Source organism: Orbicella faveolata, unplaced genomic scaffold, assembly GCF_042242905.1.
Source record: "Orbicella faveolata isolate gen_17 unplaced genomic scaffold, um_ofav_v1 contig_35, whole genome shotgun sequence".
Taxonomy (NCBI): Eukaryota; Metazoa; Cnidaria; class Anthozoa; order Scleractinia; family Merulinidae; genus Orbicella; species Orbicella faveolata.
Window position 1 is genome coordinate 4,405,745 of NW_028301564.1, and position 21,756 is coordinate 4,427,500.

The following is a 21,756-nucleotide window of genomic DNA, read 5'->3' on the forward strand; positions in this document are numbered from 1 at the left end:
CAGAGACATTAAAACAACGCAATGCAAACATAAGGTAAGCCATTTTATTCAAATTTTTTTCTACACGTAGCATTTAGAGTAATTTTCGAAGCATTCTCATACATTGTGTTATAAACGGCTAAAATTGTAACGTAATCGCCAACAGCATAATGTCACGTATTTATCGTATACAACGTCTGGGCCGCCTGTGCTCATACAAGAGATGGATGATCTCTTGTTGTCAGCTTGATAAGCTGCCATGCTTCAAGCATCCAAAGCTGAAATGCGAGAAAGTGACAAGTATTGTGATGTGTCACATCTGAAATACACGAAGAAGGCAATAAAGGGCCGGAAAAACATTGTCTTTATCTTCTAACACAGGAGATGTCGAATTTTGTACTTGGAAGTAAACTGGCAAACAAAAACGTGATTCACGAGATGTGGCAAACTTTTGTGAGAACAAGCTGGCTTGTCAAACTCTTTGCAAGCGCAGTGCATTATTACCTAGGTAAGATAGTTTAAAGAGCAAAATGAAGCAACGAATTCTAAAATGATCGAGATGATGATTTAGCCCATTACCGTTCTGGCGCGGCCGCCATGCATCCGTGCCTTGTCCGTTCGAATTTAGTCTCTCTCGTTTTCTTATTTTTTTCCTGCATTTTTCTACGTACCCTGTCAAAGATAGTTAATTTCGAGAGTCGTGTCATCGGAAGAAAGAATGAATTTCTACGCATTATCTCAGAGGGTTTTACCTGAACAAGTCAAGCCGCCGGGATTAAGCTTAAATCCGTTGTTACAGGAACAATGAAAGCTGCCATTGGTGTTGTGACACGTGTGCTGGCATCCACCGTTTGCAAGCGAGCACTCGTTTTTATCTGTTTAAAATGAGAACAACGTTTGAAATTACTCATTTATATATCGCCAGCAGGGCTATCTTCCTCGATATTGAGGAGCATTTTACTTTCTTCAAAAAGAAACAACGGAAACGAAAAAAAAAAAAAATGACTGTGGCAAGTGCCTTGGTTGGCTACGGCCCTGACTCTCTGACTCCCTGACTCTCAAAAGAAATAAAAACAACAGCACCAGAACAAATAAACAAACAAACAAATCAACAAAATCAATAACGACGACGTTTCGATGTTGCTGACATCATTACCAAGGTAAAAATATAGGACAATTTTATCGCGGTGTGAATATAAATTAGTGGAACAAATATAATAGACATTTGCTTGTCTCACGTAAATAGTATTGCGCGGATAGAGTCAGCTTGGCCGTTCAAAGTTTGCTCAACATCTTGAATTTGCAAAATGACTCTATCCTCGCAAAACTATTTACCTGAGATCACAAGCAAACGTATATTATATTTGTTCCAATAATTTGTATTCACACCACGATAAAACTGTATATTCTTACCTTGGCAAAGATGTCAGCAACATCGAAACGTTGGACAACTACAATTTCATTATTCCTATTGAAGTTTTTCAGTAACGCCTACTTTAGAAAAGAAATAAACGTGTAAAATGGAGTTCTCACCAACGCAATTTGTTTTGTTGCCGTCGAGTTCGTAGCCAGAAGGACATGTGCAGATATAGGAAGCATTCAAATTCTGACAACCGTGGCTGCATCCACCATTATTGTCCAAGCATTCATTGATATCTTTTGTTCAGACAAAAAAAATATATATAGATATATAAATAAACAAACAAAAAAGTCGAGGGGAAAAAAACAACAAAACAAAACAAACAAAGGCCGATAAATAATGGCTGGGGTTACATGAACACCGTCAACTAGGATTTTCTTGGGTTAGTCTTGAGTTAATTATAAGAACGTCAGACTTTACATTAGTTATCGTTTGCTGTGTAGTATGAGGTCGTACCAAAGCAAGTAACTTCATCAATTTCTGGAAAGTATTTGAATGTCGTCAGACTTAGAAGTAGTTGATGACAACTCCAATTTGGCCGTAGAAGGCTATATAAACAATAGCCACCATTTGGCACGAACATATGCACGGATATTTGTCCGCAGACATTATCTGTTCCGAGAAGCGAACAGATAATATTCAAGGACAAATGGAGGCTATGGTGTTCATTATCCTTCAAATATTTTTCGCAACACGCACGGTTTTGAAAATTGGGGAACATCACTCGGGTATTCTTCAGCAAAAACTGGGGAATATTCAGTCACAAGACGCAATTAGACCTATCGCGCAGGAGCGATAATATTTGATGGATTATGAGAATGATTATGACTTGTACACTTTAGTGAAAATCACGTGTCAATTATGCTTTCATGTAATTTCATTAAAAGGATGTCACTTCATGTAAATGATATTACATTTCGAAATGTCACTTCATGTAAAGGATCTAAAGGATGCCACTTTTCGAAATGTTCATCATCTTGGATCAATTTCAGTTTAGAAATGTCAAATCAAAACAAAAATGTATTCAAAAAATTGGAAAAAGATTCCCAGATGCAAGAAATGTAATGATTTAATAGTCAAATCTTACAAAGCTGATATCTCACCAAAATATAGATCTCTTTTTCTTTTGAAGACATATTCAGGGATAGTGATTTATACGAAAATATGACTGTCCTATGGCAAGTAGTTTGCTTTATTAAATTAAGTCAAAACGAACACTATTGCCACATAAGCGTTAATTTTGAGATCAATGCGTACCTTTACACTTGAACTGGGTGTCTTGTTCAAATCCAGGTTCACAATTGCAGGAATAACTTCCAGGTGAATTAGAACAGGTAGTGGAGAATAGATCACATTGTTGAGTGCCTGCGCTGCATTCGTCGATATCTATCAATCACAGTTAACAGTAAAAGTAATTGGTTCGCTTTAATTTGGGAAGTCTTGTAAAAGACTCTTAGAGGCGATGATTCAAAGGCCACGCGTGGATCAAAAGACCAGGTAAGGTTCCCAATTGCAGAGGAACAATAGAAAGGAGAAAAAGTTAAAAGAAATAGTATTAAAAGTGAGAGGGGGATCTGAAATGGATGGGATGAAAGAAGAAAAGTGGAGGGGTAGTATTTCCGGAAGCCCTGTGTGGTGCTCTGTATGCCGGGGAGAGATGGTGACGACTTAAGGTGGTCTTCAATGGCTTTCAGTAAGCTGGCCAGGATCTGGCTGACGACGGCTGCCTTAGCTTACCTAAATATAAAAAGTAATAATGAATTTACCGTTGCACTTATATGGATTCGAGGATGCTTTATAACCAGAGCGGCATGGACAAGAGTAACCTCCTACTGAGTTGCTGCAGGTGGTGGTTGACTTGTCACATTGATCTATACCCTCTGAACATTCGTCGATATCTAGGGAATAAACACTTCCCGATAAATGGCTACCATGTACAGCGTCTTAGAGGGTCTACCTATTGTATGGCATAGAGCTGAAGCGCTTGCCTGCTGATAAATGAGATCCGAGGGCTGCAGCATTTACTGATATCTGAGAAATGGGCTGAAATTTAACTGATAGCAGAGAAATTGCCCCCAGACTTATCTAATAACCGAGGTCCGAGATTCCAGCACCCTCATGCAGACCATCTTTGTTGTAATGATTTCGGAACGGCTTATTCAAGTTTACATACTCTGTGATAAGTTTCTAAGTGAATGAGGTGCAAGTTTATCAACTCATTTCACTATAGAGTTTAACCAAGGGGTGTCTTAAGGGCCCATTAACCGATCTTTTCGAGCCGTTGCTAAGGAAAATTTATTCTCATATAACCTCATCATTTTTAGTTAGTTCAGAGTTATTTCATGGGTTTTAACTTTTCCCCGATCAGTAACACTAGTGATGACGTCATCAGGCCACGCCCATGGTCATGTGACTAATACAGAAAAAATGCAAAGGCTCCTAGGCAAATTACTTTATCGGGATTTTTTTCATTGATTTAATATTTTAATTTAAATCCTCATTACGCTATGCATCGATTTTGTTTCATTTCTAAAAGGTCAGATTTTGAAAGCATTTCAAAAAATATTGAAAAATTCGTAATTCTCTGAAAAAAGCATGTTTTCGAAAAAGGAATGCATAGCTATGTTTCCAACATTGGTTTTAATCGAAATTCGTCGAAAAAGGCCGGATTTCATGAAAAACTGCGTTTCCTTTAGCATTTAAAGAAACCGGAAGTGCGCCCGATAGATATTGGAAGTTACCCTATCAGCGCGTGCGCAATTTACACTACCAGCGCACTTCGGTAAGATCATACAAAGCCACACAGAGTTAGTTTTTCTCTTTCTGTTGCTCTTGTTTATTTGTCTTTCCCTTATTTTGTCTTTGCTTGTACTTTTTTTTTGCTTTGTATTTTGTGAAACACAAAGAAAAACTTCTAAAATGTAAGCGAATTTGCAAGTTTTTGAGTTGTTATTATTTTCCGCGCCCAGGCTGACGTAAGTAACCGGAAGTGAAATTTCACCTCCTTAGCAACGCGCGCGAGCGCGCGCATGAATCGGTTAATGGACCCTTAAACCCAGCTTTGTACTTACAGGTAACCCTCTACTATCCTCCTACATCAACCGTAAGCTGACAACCAAGTTAATTGCGATGTCCCAAAAACAGACGCCAATAGTAAAATGTCTTTTAATTTGTGATAGACAAGTTCATTATCCGTTTTTTGGATTACTTTGACTACTCACCTTCACAAGTCTTCTGGTCACTTTTCAGCCTGTAACCGCTGTTGCATCCACACGTGAAACTTCCGTCACTGTTAACGCAAAGCTGAGAGCATCCATCGGTGTTTTCTTGACATTCGTTGATATCTTAAAGACATTTTCGACGCGTAGAAAAATAAAAATTTCACTAGCTGTTCGTCGAATAACAATAACCAAGCCAAATCAAACTGAAGGCGTTGTGTTACGTTATCTCTGACCAACATTGTTATTATTTATTTCTATTTTATTTTAATTTATGATTATCTTCAAAAAGGCAAACAACAAGACAAACAGTGAAAAAAGAACAATATTGAATGAAAAAAAGGACTGAAGGGGGCTTCCTAGAAATTCTTCCTAGGAACGCCTATCATATGATACGCTGTGGTAGAGACTAGAACGAGTTCGACCTGATTATAATTCCAAGAGGGCGGTAGAGAATTGCAAATTGAAAGCACAGTTTGTGCTCGGAAATTCTGGTTGGAAATCTTGGACTACCTTTCAAACGTTCCGTTTATTTCGAAAATCTAATGGTCGTTCGAGCCAAAATTGTCTTGCCATTCACAGTCTGACCGATATTTCTGTTCTTTTGGGTAAAAGGTAAACAGCCATGATCTCTGAAATCGATCGGTTAGAATAACGGTTATACAGGGTTATAAGATATTTGTGTCCGGAAGCACTGAATAACTGCAGCTGTAAAATATTTTAGTTGCTAACCTTCGCAGCTCTTTTTATCACTCTTCAGTCGGTAGCCGCTATTACATCCACATTCGAAACTTCCATCCGAGTTAATACAAAGCTGACTGCATTCACCGTCATTCACTAAGCATTCGTTGATATCTTAAAAGTACAGTAAGATGGACTAACAAGTTAATTAAGCATGCTTAGCTCACAAGTTTACACTTGAAATGTCAAACTATTCTATCGATATCCCTTCATTTATTGTTGTAAAGAAACGGAGCAATCCCCTTAAAAGACATCTGTTTGCATGTTTAGTGCATTCCACTCCAGAGAAAATTGGCAGGAGGTTTGCCGCAATGAAGGCACAAGCAAAGAGAATCAATAAATTTAAAAAAGTGGTTTTTCTTCCTTTTTCTCCCAGTGTTTTCTAAAAGAAATAGAAAACATTTTCTTCGTGTAACTATCGAGATGTAGAAACAATCTTGAAGGTTTGGGAGAAACTCGGCTCGTGTTCCCACTGCGCTTCTGCACTCGTGTTTAGTCATAGAAGTACGGAAAATTCTATTTCCAACGAAGGGCAAAAAAAACTAATACTAATTAGTAATAATTTAGTAATAATTTTTTACCCCCAAAGCACACATTTTATTACATTAACCTGTTACTGCTGCGGTGCAGAATCGGGTAAGCCTTTTTTGCGAAAAATGTTACAGCGTTGTGATCGTAGTTTGTTTAACTTATCACATTTATGAATAACTGGCGACCCCCTCAGTTGAAATTTCGTTGACCTATTTTGCTCTCCTCAGTTGAAAACACAAACGTCCGTTTCAGCTCCAACACCTCCAAAGAGTACCTTTAAGTGTCTTTTGATGTGTTGCTCTTGCGATGAATCGTCAATTTCACGAAATGAAAATGTCGTTAGAAAAAAATGCAGTCTGAGTTAAATGATGCAGTACCTTCACAGGTCTTCCCATCCGATCCTAGGCGGTACCCGGCCGAACAGACTGAGAATAACAACAGCAACAACAAAAATGAAATAAAACCATCATGATTTTTCGCCTTCAATCAATCAGACACTTTATTATACCCAAAGTCTTTTAAAACAATGAATGCTCTCTATAAAGTAGTTCAACTGAGTTGCAATTTGTATTTCATTATTATGTCTTCTAATTGCATCTACGTCGCAACCATCCCTGAAAAATTAATGCCAGTTTCATCTGTGAGACGTGCCTGCAGAGAATCTTGATAGTTATCTTTAAGACTATATCCAAGACTCGGTAAAATGGAATGCAACTCCTGTAATAGGCCCTTTGCACGATCCGGTCACATGGTACAGAATAAATTATGTTGGGACGCAAGTTACACAGTGGGACCTCTAAAACAAAGGAAAGTCGGGCTGGACTGGTACGAGTTCCTTTGTTTTGGAAGTCCCACTGTGTAACTTGCGTCCCAGCATAATTTATTCGGTACCATGTGACCGGATCGTGCAAAGGGCCTATTGCGTGTAGTGGAGAGAACTGGGCTGTCAGCGCTTTATCTGTCAAACAGATCAGGACACTTCAAGGAAATGTCTTACTAGATACACAAAGGCAAGTAAATGAGCTAGTACAATACCATTGAAGGCTTAACAGTTATTCGTGTATTTCGAATTTACCAAAACGGGAAATAAAATGCCAACAAACTAGTAACTGGGCTAATGCTAAAGTCGTTTTCACTTTAGCTTTAGTGTTAAACAAGAGAGATGGTATTTGACCACACTTCCAAAACTACTTCAGTAAGCGTCGCATTTTTAACTCTCTTCCCAGTGTTTGGAAATGTGCTCAAACACGGTCTCTCGTATTTTATATATTACTTGCCCACTGGGGGTTGAGTGGCTGTATTAAAGGGCGAAAAGAAAAAAAAAAGAAACAAAAAAACAATTAAGAAACGCAAAAAGCATGCAGAACGGTGTATAATCAAACAAACAATCAATGAAAACAAGCTACCAAGGAACAAACTGACCATAGAATGCAGTAATTAACTGGGATTGCGCTCTTTCATTGACAGATATGCATAAAGACAGTGAATGATTGACAGAAAAGCCGACTGACGAGCGCTCAGGTACAGCTAGACATACTGTGTCGGTGCCTCAATTATCGAGTGACTCAGTGACCCATTAAAATGCACGTGATGGGAAGTGCTGGAAACTATTTCCAATCACCTTAACCAGAGAAAGTAGGGGAGTAAATAACTTAAAAAGAAAATAACAACGAAGCCATCAACTTACCCACGCATTCGTAAAATTCAAAACGCATGCACATATCGGCTCGGAACTCGTGGGGAAGTACTCTGATGTATCTAGCTTCAAGGTACCTGCCAGGGCTGGGTAGATCATTGCTCACAGGTGTGTTCTGGTCTGTGTTCCCAGTAAATATCTTTGGTACCACACGCACAAAAAATATTAATTATGAAGTCGCTATCAAAAATGCTTCCGAAGCCGATACTTAACGATTCTCAGTACACGAATTTAATTTTTAAATAAACTTACCTTATTGTTGAGTTGAACATCAAATACTCCCGTGAATATCACGCCACGCTTACTGTGAGCGATACTGTACGTTGAGACGTATTGGTAAGATGACGAGTTTCGACCCTGGGTGGTAATTTTTCCAATTTTGCGCACGGCGCCCAAGTCAAACTAAAACAGAAAGAGTAAAAAAAAGAAATAGTAATAATAATGAATAAATAAATAAATAAATAAATAAATAAATAAAAAATTGGCGAGTGACCTTTGTTTAAAAGATTGAGGGATGTAGAGATGTCGAAAGAAAGTGTTCGGTAGTATGACGGCAGGAAACTGTGTTCCTAGAATATTAGTATCTTTAACTTAATATTATATCTTGCAAATTTCAACTTTGAAGATCAAGCTTACATTTGACCAGCTATTCTCATCTCTTGCCCCTTTAAGGTCAATGTTTTCACTTGACCGGTCGAAGGATCAATATAAATGCTTTGATCACTGATCTTATAGGGATATCAGTGTCAAGGTTGCCTTGGAAACTAGTGCTTCTTCCACTCCATTACCTGTATGTATCGATAAGCGACATTATCTCTTTTGTTCGCGCACCAACATCCTACTCCATTTGAGCCTGGTTTGCCTTTGTAGTTATTGAGTCTTCCTTCAGAAGCTCTATGCCACCTGAAATATGGAAATCCATGGCAGTCAGTCGACTTAGGCGAGAAGAATCTTTGTTTCCAATGATTGCTCATCAGTATATACGTAAGCACTTCGCTCTCTGACCAAGATGCAAAAGTATCCACTTTGAATATTGAAAAGGCATGTGGCCCGGGGGATGACTCCCATATAGAAACAATGGAGGGGCTCGTCGTACGTTTTAGGGGTTAAAAAGCGGTTAAAGGGGTTAAAGTTTGGGTACTTCTTACGGTGTTCAGCCTCAAAAGTCCCAAACCGGAGCTTTTGTGGTACCTTTTAGGGTATTGAGCCGAAAAAAAAAATATGACAAGAGATAATGTGTTGTTAAAGAATTGGTACCACCTTAGGGTTGAAAAAAAATTTCAAGCCACGCTCACAAAACAGGATCTGGGTACTTCTTATGGGTTATTTTCAAAATTTCCGACGAGCACCCCCTTCCTTTTTATATAGGAGTCCCCCCGGGCATGCGGTAATTACTTGCCCAAGAAATTTTCAGTTTGATATATCAAACAATTTTTTTTACGCGACGAAGGTTTAAACTAAGCTTGTCCCGATTGTGATCGTAAGATGATGGAAAGCTGCTCACTGAAATGCCAAAAAGTTGCTAAAAAATGGCCAATAATCCAAAAAGTTGCTACCTAAATATCAAAAGTTGCATCTAAATTTCGTGATTTTTTTATGTAAACGTTAATTGAAAGCTTTATTTATCGTCTTTCACAATAATTACTAACACTAGTTAAGAAAAATAGCTTCAAACTTAACTTAAATGAGTTGGTCACAAATATGGGCGAAATGTAAGGACACTCTTAAGTCTAACGAAACAAACCACATGGCTCATTTGACGTACGCGTCTTGCCATAAGAAATTTGCACAAATGGCAGTTTTCTTTGAAATCGCAGACTTTTTTGTGCTTGATATGTGCTCTAAACCTATATTATGCTCAGAAAACTATAGCTGCTCAGAAAGGGAAAACCTGCTCGAAATCTAGGTTGCTAAAACCGCAAAAAGTTTCTCCAAACGCCAAGAGTTGATCAAATGTTGCCGAGCACAATCGGGACAGGCCTAGTTTAAACACTCATTTTAATGTTTGGGTCAGTTCATTAGTGCTTTTACCACATTGCAATAGGCGGCCAAGGTCGATATATTAACTTCCTAACTTGGTTCCGAGGCCTAGGGGAATAAAACAAAACACCGTGATTTAAAATTATCCATTCTTCAACCTCGATGTTTTTTTCTTTTTTCTATTCCCCTAAGGCTCGGAGCCAAGGAATGTTTATAATAGATCGAAATTGGCAAATTGGGCGATTATTGAAATCCAAAGTATCCTTCCACCTATTACAAACTTTCATCAAGCTCTTTAGTGTTTGCGGAAAATCAAATGCTGACGAGCTTGCCTATTGCCTATTGCCCTTTGTGTAAGTCAGCCACAGCTAAAATGTCAGTCTTATATTTCTTGTTCGATGTTTCGACCAGATAAGGCAAAATTGCTCCAACTAACAAGAACCATCAAAACATATATGATTTCAGTACTACAATCGGTGACAAATGTTGTTGAGACGGTTCCAACATATCGCAATGTCAAATAACAATGAAATTTGGAATTCATGATTATTATTGATTTTATGTGGTACTCCGATTGTCGATGCTCGGGGCATGGAGACAAGAAGACATTCAAGGAAAATGAATTTTCGAGTTGGAGACTGGGCCAACTTACTTGTTAATTTCTGAATTACTGGTGATAGCGGAGTCCGGAATTGTTCCATCCTCTATACCAACCGGCTTGTTGCATTCTGAAACCCAAGCAGAGCACATAAATCTAACAAATTTCTTAAACTACTACGGCCTATGCCACGCAGCCACTCAAAAGTGGGTCAGTATTCTCAAAGGAACTGTTACTGCACCTTTGGAAAAACGTCCTGAGAGGGATAAGAAATCTTTAAATACAATTTCTTGCAAATCGGCAACTAAATTATTTGTTAAAAGTAAATTCGAAGGATGAAAGAAGCCAATATAAAATAGGATACAATTCAACTCATTTATAGTCTCAGTAGGAATGAGCAAAAAACTCATAAGATGCGTGACACTGCCGATAAATTAGATATAAGGCTCAAAAGGCTCTTAAAAGTGTCAAATATTCGCTGGTAATCTAAACGTTTCGGGCTTAGCCCTTCTTCAGTACGTGGAATGAAGAAGGGCTAAGCCCGAAACGTTTAGATTACCAGCGAATATTTGACACTTCTAAGAGCCTTTTGAGCTTTATATCTCATTTATTGTCTTCCGTTTAATTAAAGTTACCAAAGAAACCAGACTCGCCATTTTCCAACATAAGATAATTCACCACATTCTACCCACAAATTCGACACTTTTTAAAGATTCAATCAAGAAACATGATAATTGTCACCTCTGTGGCGAAAGACAAACGTTAACCTATTTTTTTGTCACCTGTTCTAAAGCTCGGCTTTTTTGATCTCTCTCTATTAATTGGTGCAACTTTCAAAACGGAGATACGATCAATCTCGATGAAAATGAAATGATATACGGTGTGACTGATAACTTCGCTCGTCGTCTCGGCTTAAACCTCTGCGTGATTATAGCAAAACATTATATATATACTGCTTCAAGAAAAGACGAAGAGTTCCATCGGGATGCCTCCCTATAGCTATTCCGACAAATAAAATCAAAATAAAGAAACATAAATCACAAATAAATATGTCAGAAAGCCACCTATTGTAGTTATGTACATGCAAGTTTCTGCATAGGCCAGGGCAAATAGGATATTTCATTTTTTTTTTTCCCTTGCTTAAACATCACTGTATGCTAATGCTTAGCCAAAATAATATAGCAAAGTAATGTTAGTTAACGCACTATTATAAATAAGTAAGTGGTGAAAGGTATCAACAAATTGAAAACAATGTTAGTATTACAAGTTGCGTTAGTATTGTTAATTAAGCTCCGGCTAAACGATCGCAAGATTTCAATGCAACATATCTCAACATTGTTTTGCGCAGCATTTTGCGCGCATTTGGCCACCTAGTTGCGACATGTTGGATGTTGTTGGTTCAAATTTGAAAATGGTCAAATTTTTCATGCAACATTTGTGGATGTTGCATGATGTTGTACTCAATGGCCAGGTTCGTGCAACAATGTTGCGCCCGAGCATGCGCACTAGTTCAATTTTCAATATCCAGCATGCATAAACACGTAGCAACAGAGTGGCCAAACGCGCGCAACATGTTGCGCCCAACAACGATGCGATATCTTACGTCCAAATGTAGCGATCGTTTGGCCGGAGCTTGTAAATGCTGAACCAACATTGTTGGGATATGTTGTGTTGAAATGTTTCGATTGTTTGGCCGTGTCTTTAAATCGTAGGTTACGTTAGTACTTAAGAAGAGTAAGTATCGGAAGAAATGTTAGTCACTTGTATTGTTACTAGTACAGTTAATTTTTGCATTGTAATGTAAAGTTATTGTTGCAACAGTAAAAAAAAAAAAAAAAAAAAAAAAAAAAAAAGTCTGTGAAACCAGCTGATATATTGAATAATCATAAACTGTTTGGCGTTGAACTTTGGTCAGTCATCCGCAAATTTGCGCACAACTCGGGCGCAATGTTGCCGACTATACTTTAATTTTATTTTTGCCGCTTTAGTTGCAACCTCTTTCCTAAGGCGTGAACCATCCAGCTACGTACGCCGATTGTCTATAGTATTTGTTTTGCAATACCTGCCGTCAAATTTCTTGAAGCAGGCTCAGCGTAGTGACCAATTTTTCAATGACAATAAGAGCACGGACCCACGAATTAAGATGATGCCATCGCGCACACGATCTTGAAAATTTCGCCAAATTGTTTAGAGCTGAGTGCTTTTAGCTCTCAAAATAAGCTACCAATTGCATCCAAGTGAGACTTTGAAGAGAAAATCATCAGATTCATTTAGGATGAATTTCCATTCAGATTGGATTTAACTGTAGAGCAAAAAGCATCAAAATTTGATGTGGAATTTGATGAATAAAATCTGTTATATTTTGGTAATAATCAAGCGTGTTTTCAAGAATATTTGGATCGAAAAACGGTTATTTCAAGAAATTACATGTGTGCCTTGATCTTATTTTCTTGGGTCATTGTACCTTGTGGGACGTAAAATGAGACGCATAATGAGACAAACTCTGTTGATAGTACGATTGATAACAAAAAGTTTATATACCTGGTCAGTATATATGTATTTACTCCAAATTCGCGCTGAGTATAATTAATTTCTCTAGCGGTTGCTCTTACGCTGTTATTTTATACTTTTTTTTTTGTTTCGTTTGCAATATAGAAAATTAAACAGCCAAACGCAAAACTGTTAATAGAGTCTTTTTGTTTCTAGTCTTTTTCATCTAACAGCTAAAAATGATATTTCTCGTTTAGTGTAGAAAACAAAGTTTCATGATCTGTGGAGATACGTTACAGTTGCTCATCAGTTTCTTTTCTTGAAAGCGCAGAGATGCTTAAATGTTTTACCTTAGGAAATTAAAGCTCATTATATCATTTAGCAAAGGGAGTATTTCGTTCAGCAACAGCGCTAGCGGAAAACTAAAATCAAAGGTGATACATTTTGCAGCAGGGTGAAGGCGATTACGAATTCTTGTCGGCCGAATTTTGTTTTTGATCAGTCTGCAAAAGTTTATCTTTTTCGTGTTCACGCTGGTAAAAAGAAGAAAAAATCGATAAAATCAATTTTCCTGTGTTGTAAATTGGTTTTTCATTGTGACTTTTCCTGATCTTAAGAAACTAATTTAAATCAACATCATCATTTCCAATTCCCCGTCTGAAAATTGCCAACCGTTATTTGCCTCAAAGAAAAGCCTGTAGTAAGATTTCTCTTTAATGCATGGCTTAAGGAATAAAAATATATGAAAGCGACAGCAAGGGTGAAATGTTGGATTAATTTGAACTAAACCCCGTAGAAAAAAAATCATTTTGAACATAAAATGTGCCACGGTTAAGATTATCCAGCAACGTGTTGCAGAACGTGCTCTTGTTTCATTTTCCGGAACTCTCTTCCCAAAGGAAACTTAATTGTTAGAAAATGTACTCTATTCTATCAGTTGACCACTGAATTTAGTTTGAATTTTGCTTCTTTTAAATTTTCTAAATCATATATAATATATTTTTTCATCTTCACTGTTAATATTTACGGTATTTTGAATTGAAAGGACGTTCTGAGATCGCTTTTGTTTTTGTTTTATTCAGTAACGTACGGTAATAAATATATCATGTTATTAATGATACAGAAAGGTTCTTCCGGGAAGGGATTATTATTATGTTTCTAACATGAAAGACAGTAAAAAAGCAATTTAGTTACAAAGAGGAAGGTCAGAAAAGTTGATGTAACAAAAAAAAAAACCACGAAGCGTATCAACAATAATGTCCTTGCGGTCTTAAGATTACAAGTTTTTTGAAGGTTGCACTAAAACAGAGAAGATAAATCAATACACCGATTCCAGAAAAAAACCGGAAGTTGCATGCAATCGAGGCTTAATAGCCGTCGAGCTTTCAAAATGGCGGACGAAATGTTGGGGAAGAACGAAGAAATTCGAATGTATGTAGGTTAGAGCAACTTGTCTGGAGCAAATGTGGTAAGGAAAAAAGTTGGACACAAGTGTTGTGCTGCTGCAAACTCTCATAATCGAAGCAAAAACCGAGCTGATTTATTACTTCCACGACTGAGTTTCCTTCGACAAGCCAGATAAACAAAGAAGGAAAAAGTGGGAAATACTTATGAAAAGGGGAGCTGCCTGTTTTACCTCGGTAGGAAATATACTCTGTTGTTCCGAGCACTTCTTGCCAAGTGATTTTAAACTGAGTACACTTATTGAAACCGGGAGCCGTACCCTCGGTTTTCCCTGCACAAAAGTTGATGAGGAATCTCGAGCTCTGTGTAGAGCGAAAAGGTGCGAGGCATCTGAGTCTGGCAAAGAAGCTAGTAGTGAATACAGGTGTGAATACCCATCAGCTTCAATCAACTTAGGAATTAATCAGTTTTCATGCCTCTGAGGTAAACAAAAAATGTTTCCCAAAAACAATGTTGAATGTGGAAGGACATTAGTGATTTAAATACAGCCATTGATGAATTTTGAATTTGAATTTTAGGTTTAATATTTCAGAACTAGTAGTGTCAGATAAATTATTGCATGGGCTAATTTCCCGTATTTGATGTTTGGGAGCCTACCCATTATTTATTTACCTGAAGTTTTTTAGGCTGAATTTGAAAACATTAAGTGCAGAATAGACTGCAGGGAGATAAAAGGTCAGACACCCAAGACCTGGAGAAGCAGAGTAAACTAATAAAAGTCTGACAACACATTTTAAGGCCTTTTAGGAATTTCCCTAATGTCAAGGATTTGACAGACAGCATTTACTGGCAAGAAAGAAGGTTATAATCTTCATCCCTTCTATGCGACCAAGTAAACCAGAGCTGACGATAATTTTACTTATTTTCTAAGGAAGACTGTTTTTCAACCATGAACCAGAACTGCAAATGTAAGAATACAAGCTGAAATGGCTATTAGGAGAATAAATGGATGGCATATATTTCATGGTGTAACTCCATTAAGGTTGTGTAGAGTTGTTAATCAACCCTGGATAGTGAGCTATTTGCTTGTAAACTGGCAGAAAATTAGTTATCTAATAATTCCTGACACCTAATGTTTAATTTGTCATTTGGTAGTGAATGTAAACAGAGTACATGATATTGTTCATCAGTGGCAATTAAATATTTGGTGATTTCCACCGTACTGAAATTGTGCATTATGTGGCTTCATGTTTTATTTCTGGCACAGGGTGTAACATAGAAGGACACATGGTCTGGTGTATAATTTGCTAATAACATAAAAGTATGATTGAATTTGACCTCATTGAGAATTTCCTACATTGTATGATCTTATAGATTCCCAATTGTTTTGAGCTATTTTGAAATATTCACTCAACATTACCAGAGAAAAACTAGAAGTAGCTGAATTCTCTCATATTAAATGCTGGACAAACTTATTGGAACTTTGATATACATTATTTATTCTGGCTTTAGCAATAATCAGATCTTGTAAGGCCATCTCTAAGCATTAGGTAAGCCAGTTCATATATGATATATGTATCATAAATTGTTCAATATTCTTTAGCATCTCCTTCCACTATTCTATGTCCAAGGCAATTTGCTCATTAAAAATTCTCAGTTACTTCCAATTTATAGCCAGGACATTCCAAGTCTGTTCACAACAAAGAGTAGTTGTTGTACATTGCACTTCATAAACTGAAGTAAATATGACTCTTGTTTACCAGTATCAAACATTATGCATATTGATTTTATTAGGCAATCTTTCAGGGTCTCACCATCCATAACAATGACATTCTTGGCTTCAATGATTTCATGGAGATTGCTCTTACCTGGGTCTCTAACCAGCTCAGCTGGGGACCCCCCAAAATTTCCCTTTTCTCTTGCACAAAAAAAAAGCATTTTGTTAGTTGTACCTTCGTCTATCCCTGTTGATGCATTATTTCAATGTACTTGTCCATTACTTTTTGCTAATATTCAAGGCCATCTTTCATGGCATGTGGCTGATAGTCTTTGTTACACTTCTTTGATAATTTTATTGGTGATTTCACCAATGAATCAGCTTTGTGATTGCGTCCTACCCTGTAACGCATTGATGCTATCACCGTACCGAACCCTTGTTTGTACCATTCTTGGCGAGTAGATCGTGGTCTTGTTTGATACTCTGATTAGCATCTTTTGAACTCAAGGATTTGTCTTATTCTCTCGCACCGATTGTTAATTCATGAAGAGAGATCGGATGTTCTCTAACTTGAGAAGACTGAAGTCGTCAGCGAAAAATGAATCAGCCTTAGGAAATTTGTTTACGTTTGGATGTTCTGTTGCAATATTCCCGATATTCGGAACAATTTTTAAATTTAGTTCCGTACGTTCTTTCGAGCTCTTGCTTCATCAGTTTTACTACTTTAAGCTACTTTAGCTTTAGTAAAGCTATTGTTCGGGTCAGGGTCGTAGATTTTTAAAATTTTCATTTCATTCAGATTCTTTTTCCTAAACCGACCATGAATAAAGTTCTTTCAGGCAATAAAAATGGTGAGAACATGTTGTTTTTTTCGCATATTAGAGACCGAGAAAATCGAAGGATGACAAATATATCTTTCCAAAAGTTTCTTTATTTTGCCACTTTAATTTATACGGCAACTTTTAAGCCAGAATTTCAATTGGCTAAGTGTCAATTTTTCAATCTGTTCTTCGCTCACACTGACGCCGGGAATATCATCAGAAGAGAGATTGACCTCCCTTCTTCGTTCGCCATGTTGCTTTGAATATTTACCGCGAGGGCTATTAAGCCTCGTTTCGGTGCAACTTCCGGTTTTTTTCTGGAATCGGTGTATTGCGAAGCTTTTAATACACGCGTTAAGGTACTGCTTTAAGTACGATCTAAACTGAAGAGGACCGATTTTGTTCTCACAAAAAACAAATATTGCTCACAAGTTGAAGAATAATGTATAACGTTCCATTTCTTGTAATATAATTCCAACACTTACCTAAGGCCCAACTCACAACAGCAACACCAAGCAGGAGAAGACATGGACGAACAATCATGTTTTTTCAGCCCTTTGTAAAAACTTGCTTTTTAAAGGCACTTTCAAGTTTTGGGCTGCAAGCGAAATGTGAAGGTAACTACAATAAAAGCTCAATTTCCCCAAAGAATGACTTGCAAAAGATTCTAATGACAAACTCATTAACATTCATTTATTCTAATCAGCAAGGAAAGAACGCCCGATAATATCACAATTGTTTTGTTTGAGCGCAGTTGAACAAACTTTATTAAGAAACGCCTCCAACTAGTGTTTTGGATATTTAGACAGCTTAAACAACTAATCAAACATAAATGAACCTTATGACGCCATGATTAACAATCTAAAATCTTCACTGTCTGTCAAGTGTCATGTTGTCAGCGTTTACACGAATGCACCTTTTAGACTGAACGGAATATTCCAAATGTATAGTCCTCGTCAACTGCCTGCAATTTAAACTGGCTTTGTTATCAAACGACAATAATCCGAATTTGCTTCTTCTTAATGAAACGATAGAATATATCTTTTCGGTTTCAGTTAAAGAAAATGTATATTGATATAGGTTTCACTAACAATTAGCAGTGTCATTAATACTTTTTAAAGTGGTACAGTGGAACCCCGTTAATACGGACACCAAGGGGACATGCCAAAATGTCCGTATTAACGGGGTGTCCGTATTAACCGGGGTCCTCGGAAAAAAGTCAGGGACACGTGTTTTATCGATACAAACACTAAGGCCGACACTTGTACGGCGACAAAACGTTTTAATTGTACTGTAAATTACAAATCATTAACTGTATCACTCTCGGTGAAATTTTGCGTTTGCAACCAGAACCGGAAAATGGTGAGGACAAAAACGCAGTCGCCGTGCTAAAGGAAAGTCGAGTTATCGGCCACATTCCATATCACCTCGCAAACACCAAAAACCGCACTGGTATAGTCACCCATTTTATTTCAAAGCCTACTAATCGAGGATCAGTTGAAGTATGTGGAAGCGCAGTTAATCGGGGTGGAGGCCTTGGTATGGAAATACCGTGTGTTTATATTTTTGATGGTCCTAGGAAGCACGTGGATTTACTTGAACAATTAATAGACGTTGGCAACAACCCAGCAATACGAACGGAGGCCGATGCTGATAGTGGCAAGCATAAGACGTCAAAGAGGAAGAAACTCACTCGTTTCCAGTCCCCACCCACTTGATTTCAATATGTTAGTGATTTTCAGCTTGGAAAACATTAAACAAGGCCACAAACTTAAGCTAACATATTTATATACGTGCTTGATAGTGCATATGAGACACCATTAGCAAATATCAAAATGGATCGCCAAAGGTGGCCAGAAAAGCCTGAAATATTGGGGAGGTCTGGAACCCAGTATGTTGCCATGGTAACAAAACTGTTAAGCTCGTTTTGTAAAGCATATTTAGTAGAGTCTTACTGCAAAGAATCAAACATTTCTGATACAAATTGGCCGCGATATCTTTCTTTATCATATTTGATCAAAATTTGATTGAGTGTATGACGTCATCATTTGGCTAATTTGCATATTTTAAAAACTTGAATATCTCAGGAACGAAAAGAGACATTTGAAAATAGTAAGCGGCATTTTTCTTCTCATACAGAGTACTTGTTTATGTTTTAAAATGGCTTAGATAGGAGAGATGCGATTTTCGTCATAGTACCACTTTAAAGGTGAAAGCTGAAAACGTTTAGCTACATTTTTTTTTGCAAATGTAACTTTAAGCGGTTTTAGTTCAACTACATCATGATTTCCTATTATTTTTCTAAATTGTTTAGTTTTATCATTTTTTGTCTTTCCATGAGAAACAGTCATCACTATTTTTCGTTGAACACCTGTGAATAGCTCGTGCAATCCATCACGTTCGTGTAGTCATTGCTTACATTTTGAAACGAGCGTAATTTCCTCACTAAACATTTGTGTAATAAGTTCAATCTTGAACACAGTTTTCTTGCTTCAGATTTACAAGCCGTCATTAATAACATGGCAGTTGAATGCTCCCTTTGTTACAAATTCTCCAAAAGTTGTTCCTCTTTGAACATTTGCACTGGTTAATATAAGTTATAAATATTATTGAACTCGCAAGAGTTTCGAAGATATGTTAGTCCTTTTTTCTGCAACCTCACATGAAAATAAACATTGACAAACGAATAGATACTTTATTTTTCATTTATAATGGTTCTTTTTACGACTTTGTAGATAAACCTGAATTCGTGGCTGCTTGAAAATCATGTACGGAGAAGTTAAGCACCCAATTCAACAGTAAAATTGTGACACCAAGGGAGGCGCCTCCATACAGTTTATTGTTTCCTCTCGTAACAATATTTCAATAAAGCATGTTCCCAAAATGAGTTCATAAGCGCTCGATTTAAGAAGCAAACTGGTGAAAATAACACTTGTAAAATAAATCCATTGAAGAAGACCACATTGAAAAAAAAAAATTCTGATGGAACTAATGAGATTGCTCATTTTCATTCATCATGCCACAGATCAATTTTTCATTCTCTATTTTCCAATTACCCATAATTCACTCTGTTTGCCCCCAAAATTATGCATAAACTATTGTTGTAAAATGCTCTCGAGAGGTCTGCATATTCCTAAGAGCATTTCGGAACAATAGCTTATGTAAAATTTGGGGGGCAAACAGCGTGGAGTTTGGGCAATTCGAAAACATCCTAACTTATTGTCCATTTTTGTGTGGCTTATACGAAATGTAAACCACGCTATATCGTCACCCGAGATATTTATTTATTTATTTATTTATTTATTTATTTATTTATTTCGTTAGTTAGTTAGTTAGTTAGTTAGTTAGTTAGTTAGTTAGTTAGTTAGTTAGTTAGTTAGTTAGTTAGTTAGTTAGTTAGTTAGTTGTCTACAAGAGCCAAGCGCTTGTTACGTAGTCTACTGAGTAGATCGGGTACCAGTTAGTGGTTGAGTGAAGTCGGCCATTTTGCTCGTGGCCAAGAGAGTTTCACTTTTTCCCCCCTGCTTTTTAGTTTTCAAGGTATGTCGTTTTTCATTTTGAGCTCTTTCTTGCGCTCTGTATTTTATCATTGATTTTAAGTGTCGAAAATCTAGCTTCGTAATTTCCTACAATTGACGAAACCCGTTGAAATTGCTTTGTTGTTTCACTTTCAGGTGTTATACAAGCCGGGAAACGCGGCAGTTGTTTTCCTCACGTAAGCTAACACATGCAGACTTGGCATGTGTTCAGTGCAGGTTGTACAGGAGCCGTTATGCTTTTATAAGCCAACATTTATTCCTTGAACCTTCAGAAGTTTAAAATTTCTCCTTCGACAACCAGGAATTCAAAGTTAGCGCCGCTTCGCAAATGAGTTTGAAAAAAACATAAATCACAGACTAAGACAGGAACCTCCTTCTCAAGACTTCCAGAAACAAGATGGTAATACATTTTATTGCATTAAATTTGGATGGAACTAGTGGAATCTTTTGTTCAAGTCATTGATGACTTCATTCAGCGATCAGCTGACTGCAAATTAAAGCCGTCGATTGGAATCTATTTTTACGCTTTTGAGTAAGTACGCTTCATCTCTTCAATTTGAATATGAACAGTAACTTTAGTTCTTTATCCAAATGTACATATGTATTTTAAATATTCAAAACTGAAATAAATTGCCATATTAGAGTTGAGTCGCATTTGTTTACTTAGTAATCATAATCTTTCATGTCTGGGAGAAACTTTCAGTAGTCTTTCACGAAAGCGATAGGTAGAATGATAGTAACTCCAAAAAGAAGGGTATTAGTGTTAAAAGATGAATTATTGATAGAAAATAAGTGTTTAATTGATCAAGTAGCTACAGATAGTTTCGGCGAGTATAAATTTTTGAATAATATTGGCCGCGGTCACATTAACACAGTTAAGTATAGTTTGCTCGGTTTAGTCTTTAGTTAATATAAACAAAGTCAGACTTAACAGTAGCCAGTGGTTGCAGTCGACTCTGCAGTCGTACCAAAACCATTAACCGTGTAGTTGGTTCTCATATTAGCATTGGATAACGGCCCTAATGGGATTGGCCTCAGGGACTCATGGTAGTTGGATTCATCATCTTTTACTGGATGTTTGTCTTGTACAATCTTATAAATCGTTTTGAAATTCTTCGTTCCAGTTCAAATTTATGTCGCTTGCACATGGGTGGGCACTTTATATGTAGACCGTGATGTAAGATACCTTAACTGTTTTCACTGTTTATGATACACTGCTACGTTAGTCTGCTTTATAAATGTTTGACTGCTCTGGTCGAGGTTTTAATTTCAATATGATTGAACGTTCTTTTTATGCGTTCTTGTTAAAAATGGTGCAAAGTTGTCAATTTTAGTAATTTCAATTTGAAGAGAAGTTCCTGTTAGTACCTTCTTGTTACTTGATGAAAACTTGGCGGGGTTTGTTTTACCAGGGCGTTTCATGACACCTCCTGGAATAAGCTATACCTTCCCTAGTTGAATCGTCATCAGTTTATCGTACTTTATTCAGGTTATTGATTGGAAAAATAATTATGCTTTTGAACCTTAGTTCTTCTATTTTCAGGGGATGGGGGGTGGGCTCACTTCTTTCGGAGGTCGTTACTTACGGACTTTTACGATTCGTTGCATGTACGAGCCATTGG

The 21,756-nt window shown here is 37.1% G+C and overlaps 1 protein-coding gene across 2 annotated transcripts; it reads right to left on the bottom strand.

The window, feature by feature from the left end:
* Positions 1-30: 30 nt before the first annotated feature.
* Positions 31-17,271, bottom strand: LOC149102700 (uncharacterized). Of its 2 annotated transcripts, XM_089272775.1 has the most exons (13): positions 17,081-17,271; positions 10,218-10,293; positions 8,374-8,488; positions 7,838-7,987; positions 7,577-7,724; positions 6,267-6,314; positions 5,350-5,472; positions 4,621-4,743; positions 3,166-3,297; positions 2,657-2,785; positions 1,513-1,635; positions 732-854; positions 31-257 (listed from the first exon to the last, which is right to left on the bottom strand). In XM_089272775.1, the coding sequence occupies exons 1-13, from the start codon at positions 17,136-17,138 to the stop codon at positions 244-246; spliced, it is 1,362 nt and encodes a 453-aa protein (XP_089128901.1). In that variant the 5' UTR covers positions 17,139-17,271; the 3' UTR covers positions 31-243. The 2 variants fall into 2 exon arrangements, with proteins under 2 accessions (XP_089128901.1, XP_089128902.1); XM_089272776.1 differs by lacking the exon at positions 1,513-1,635.
* Positions 17,272-21,756: the final 4,485 nt, after the last annotated feature.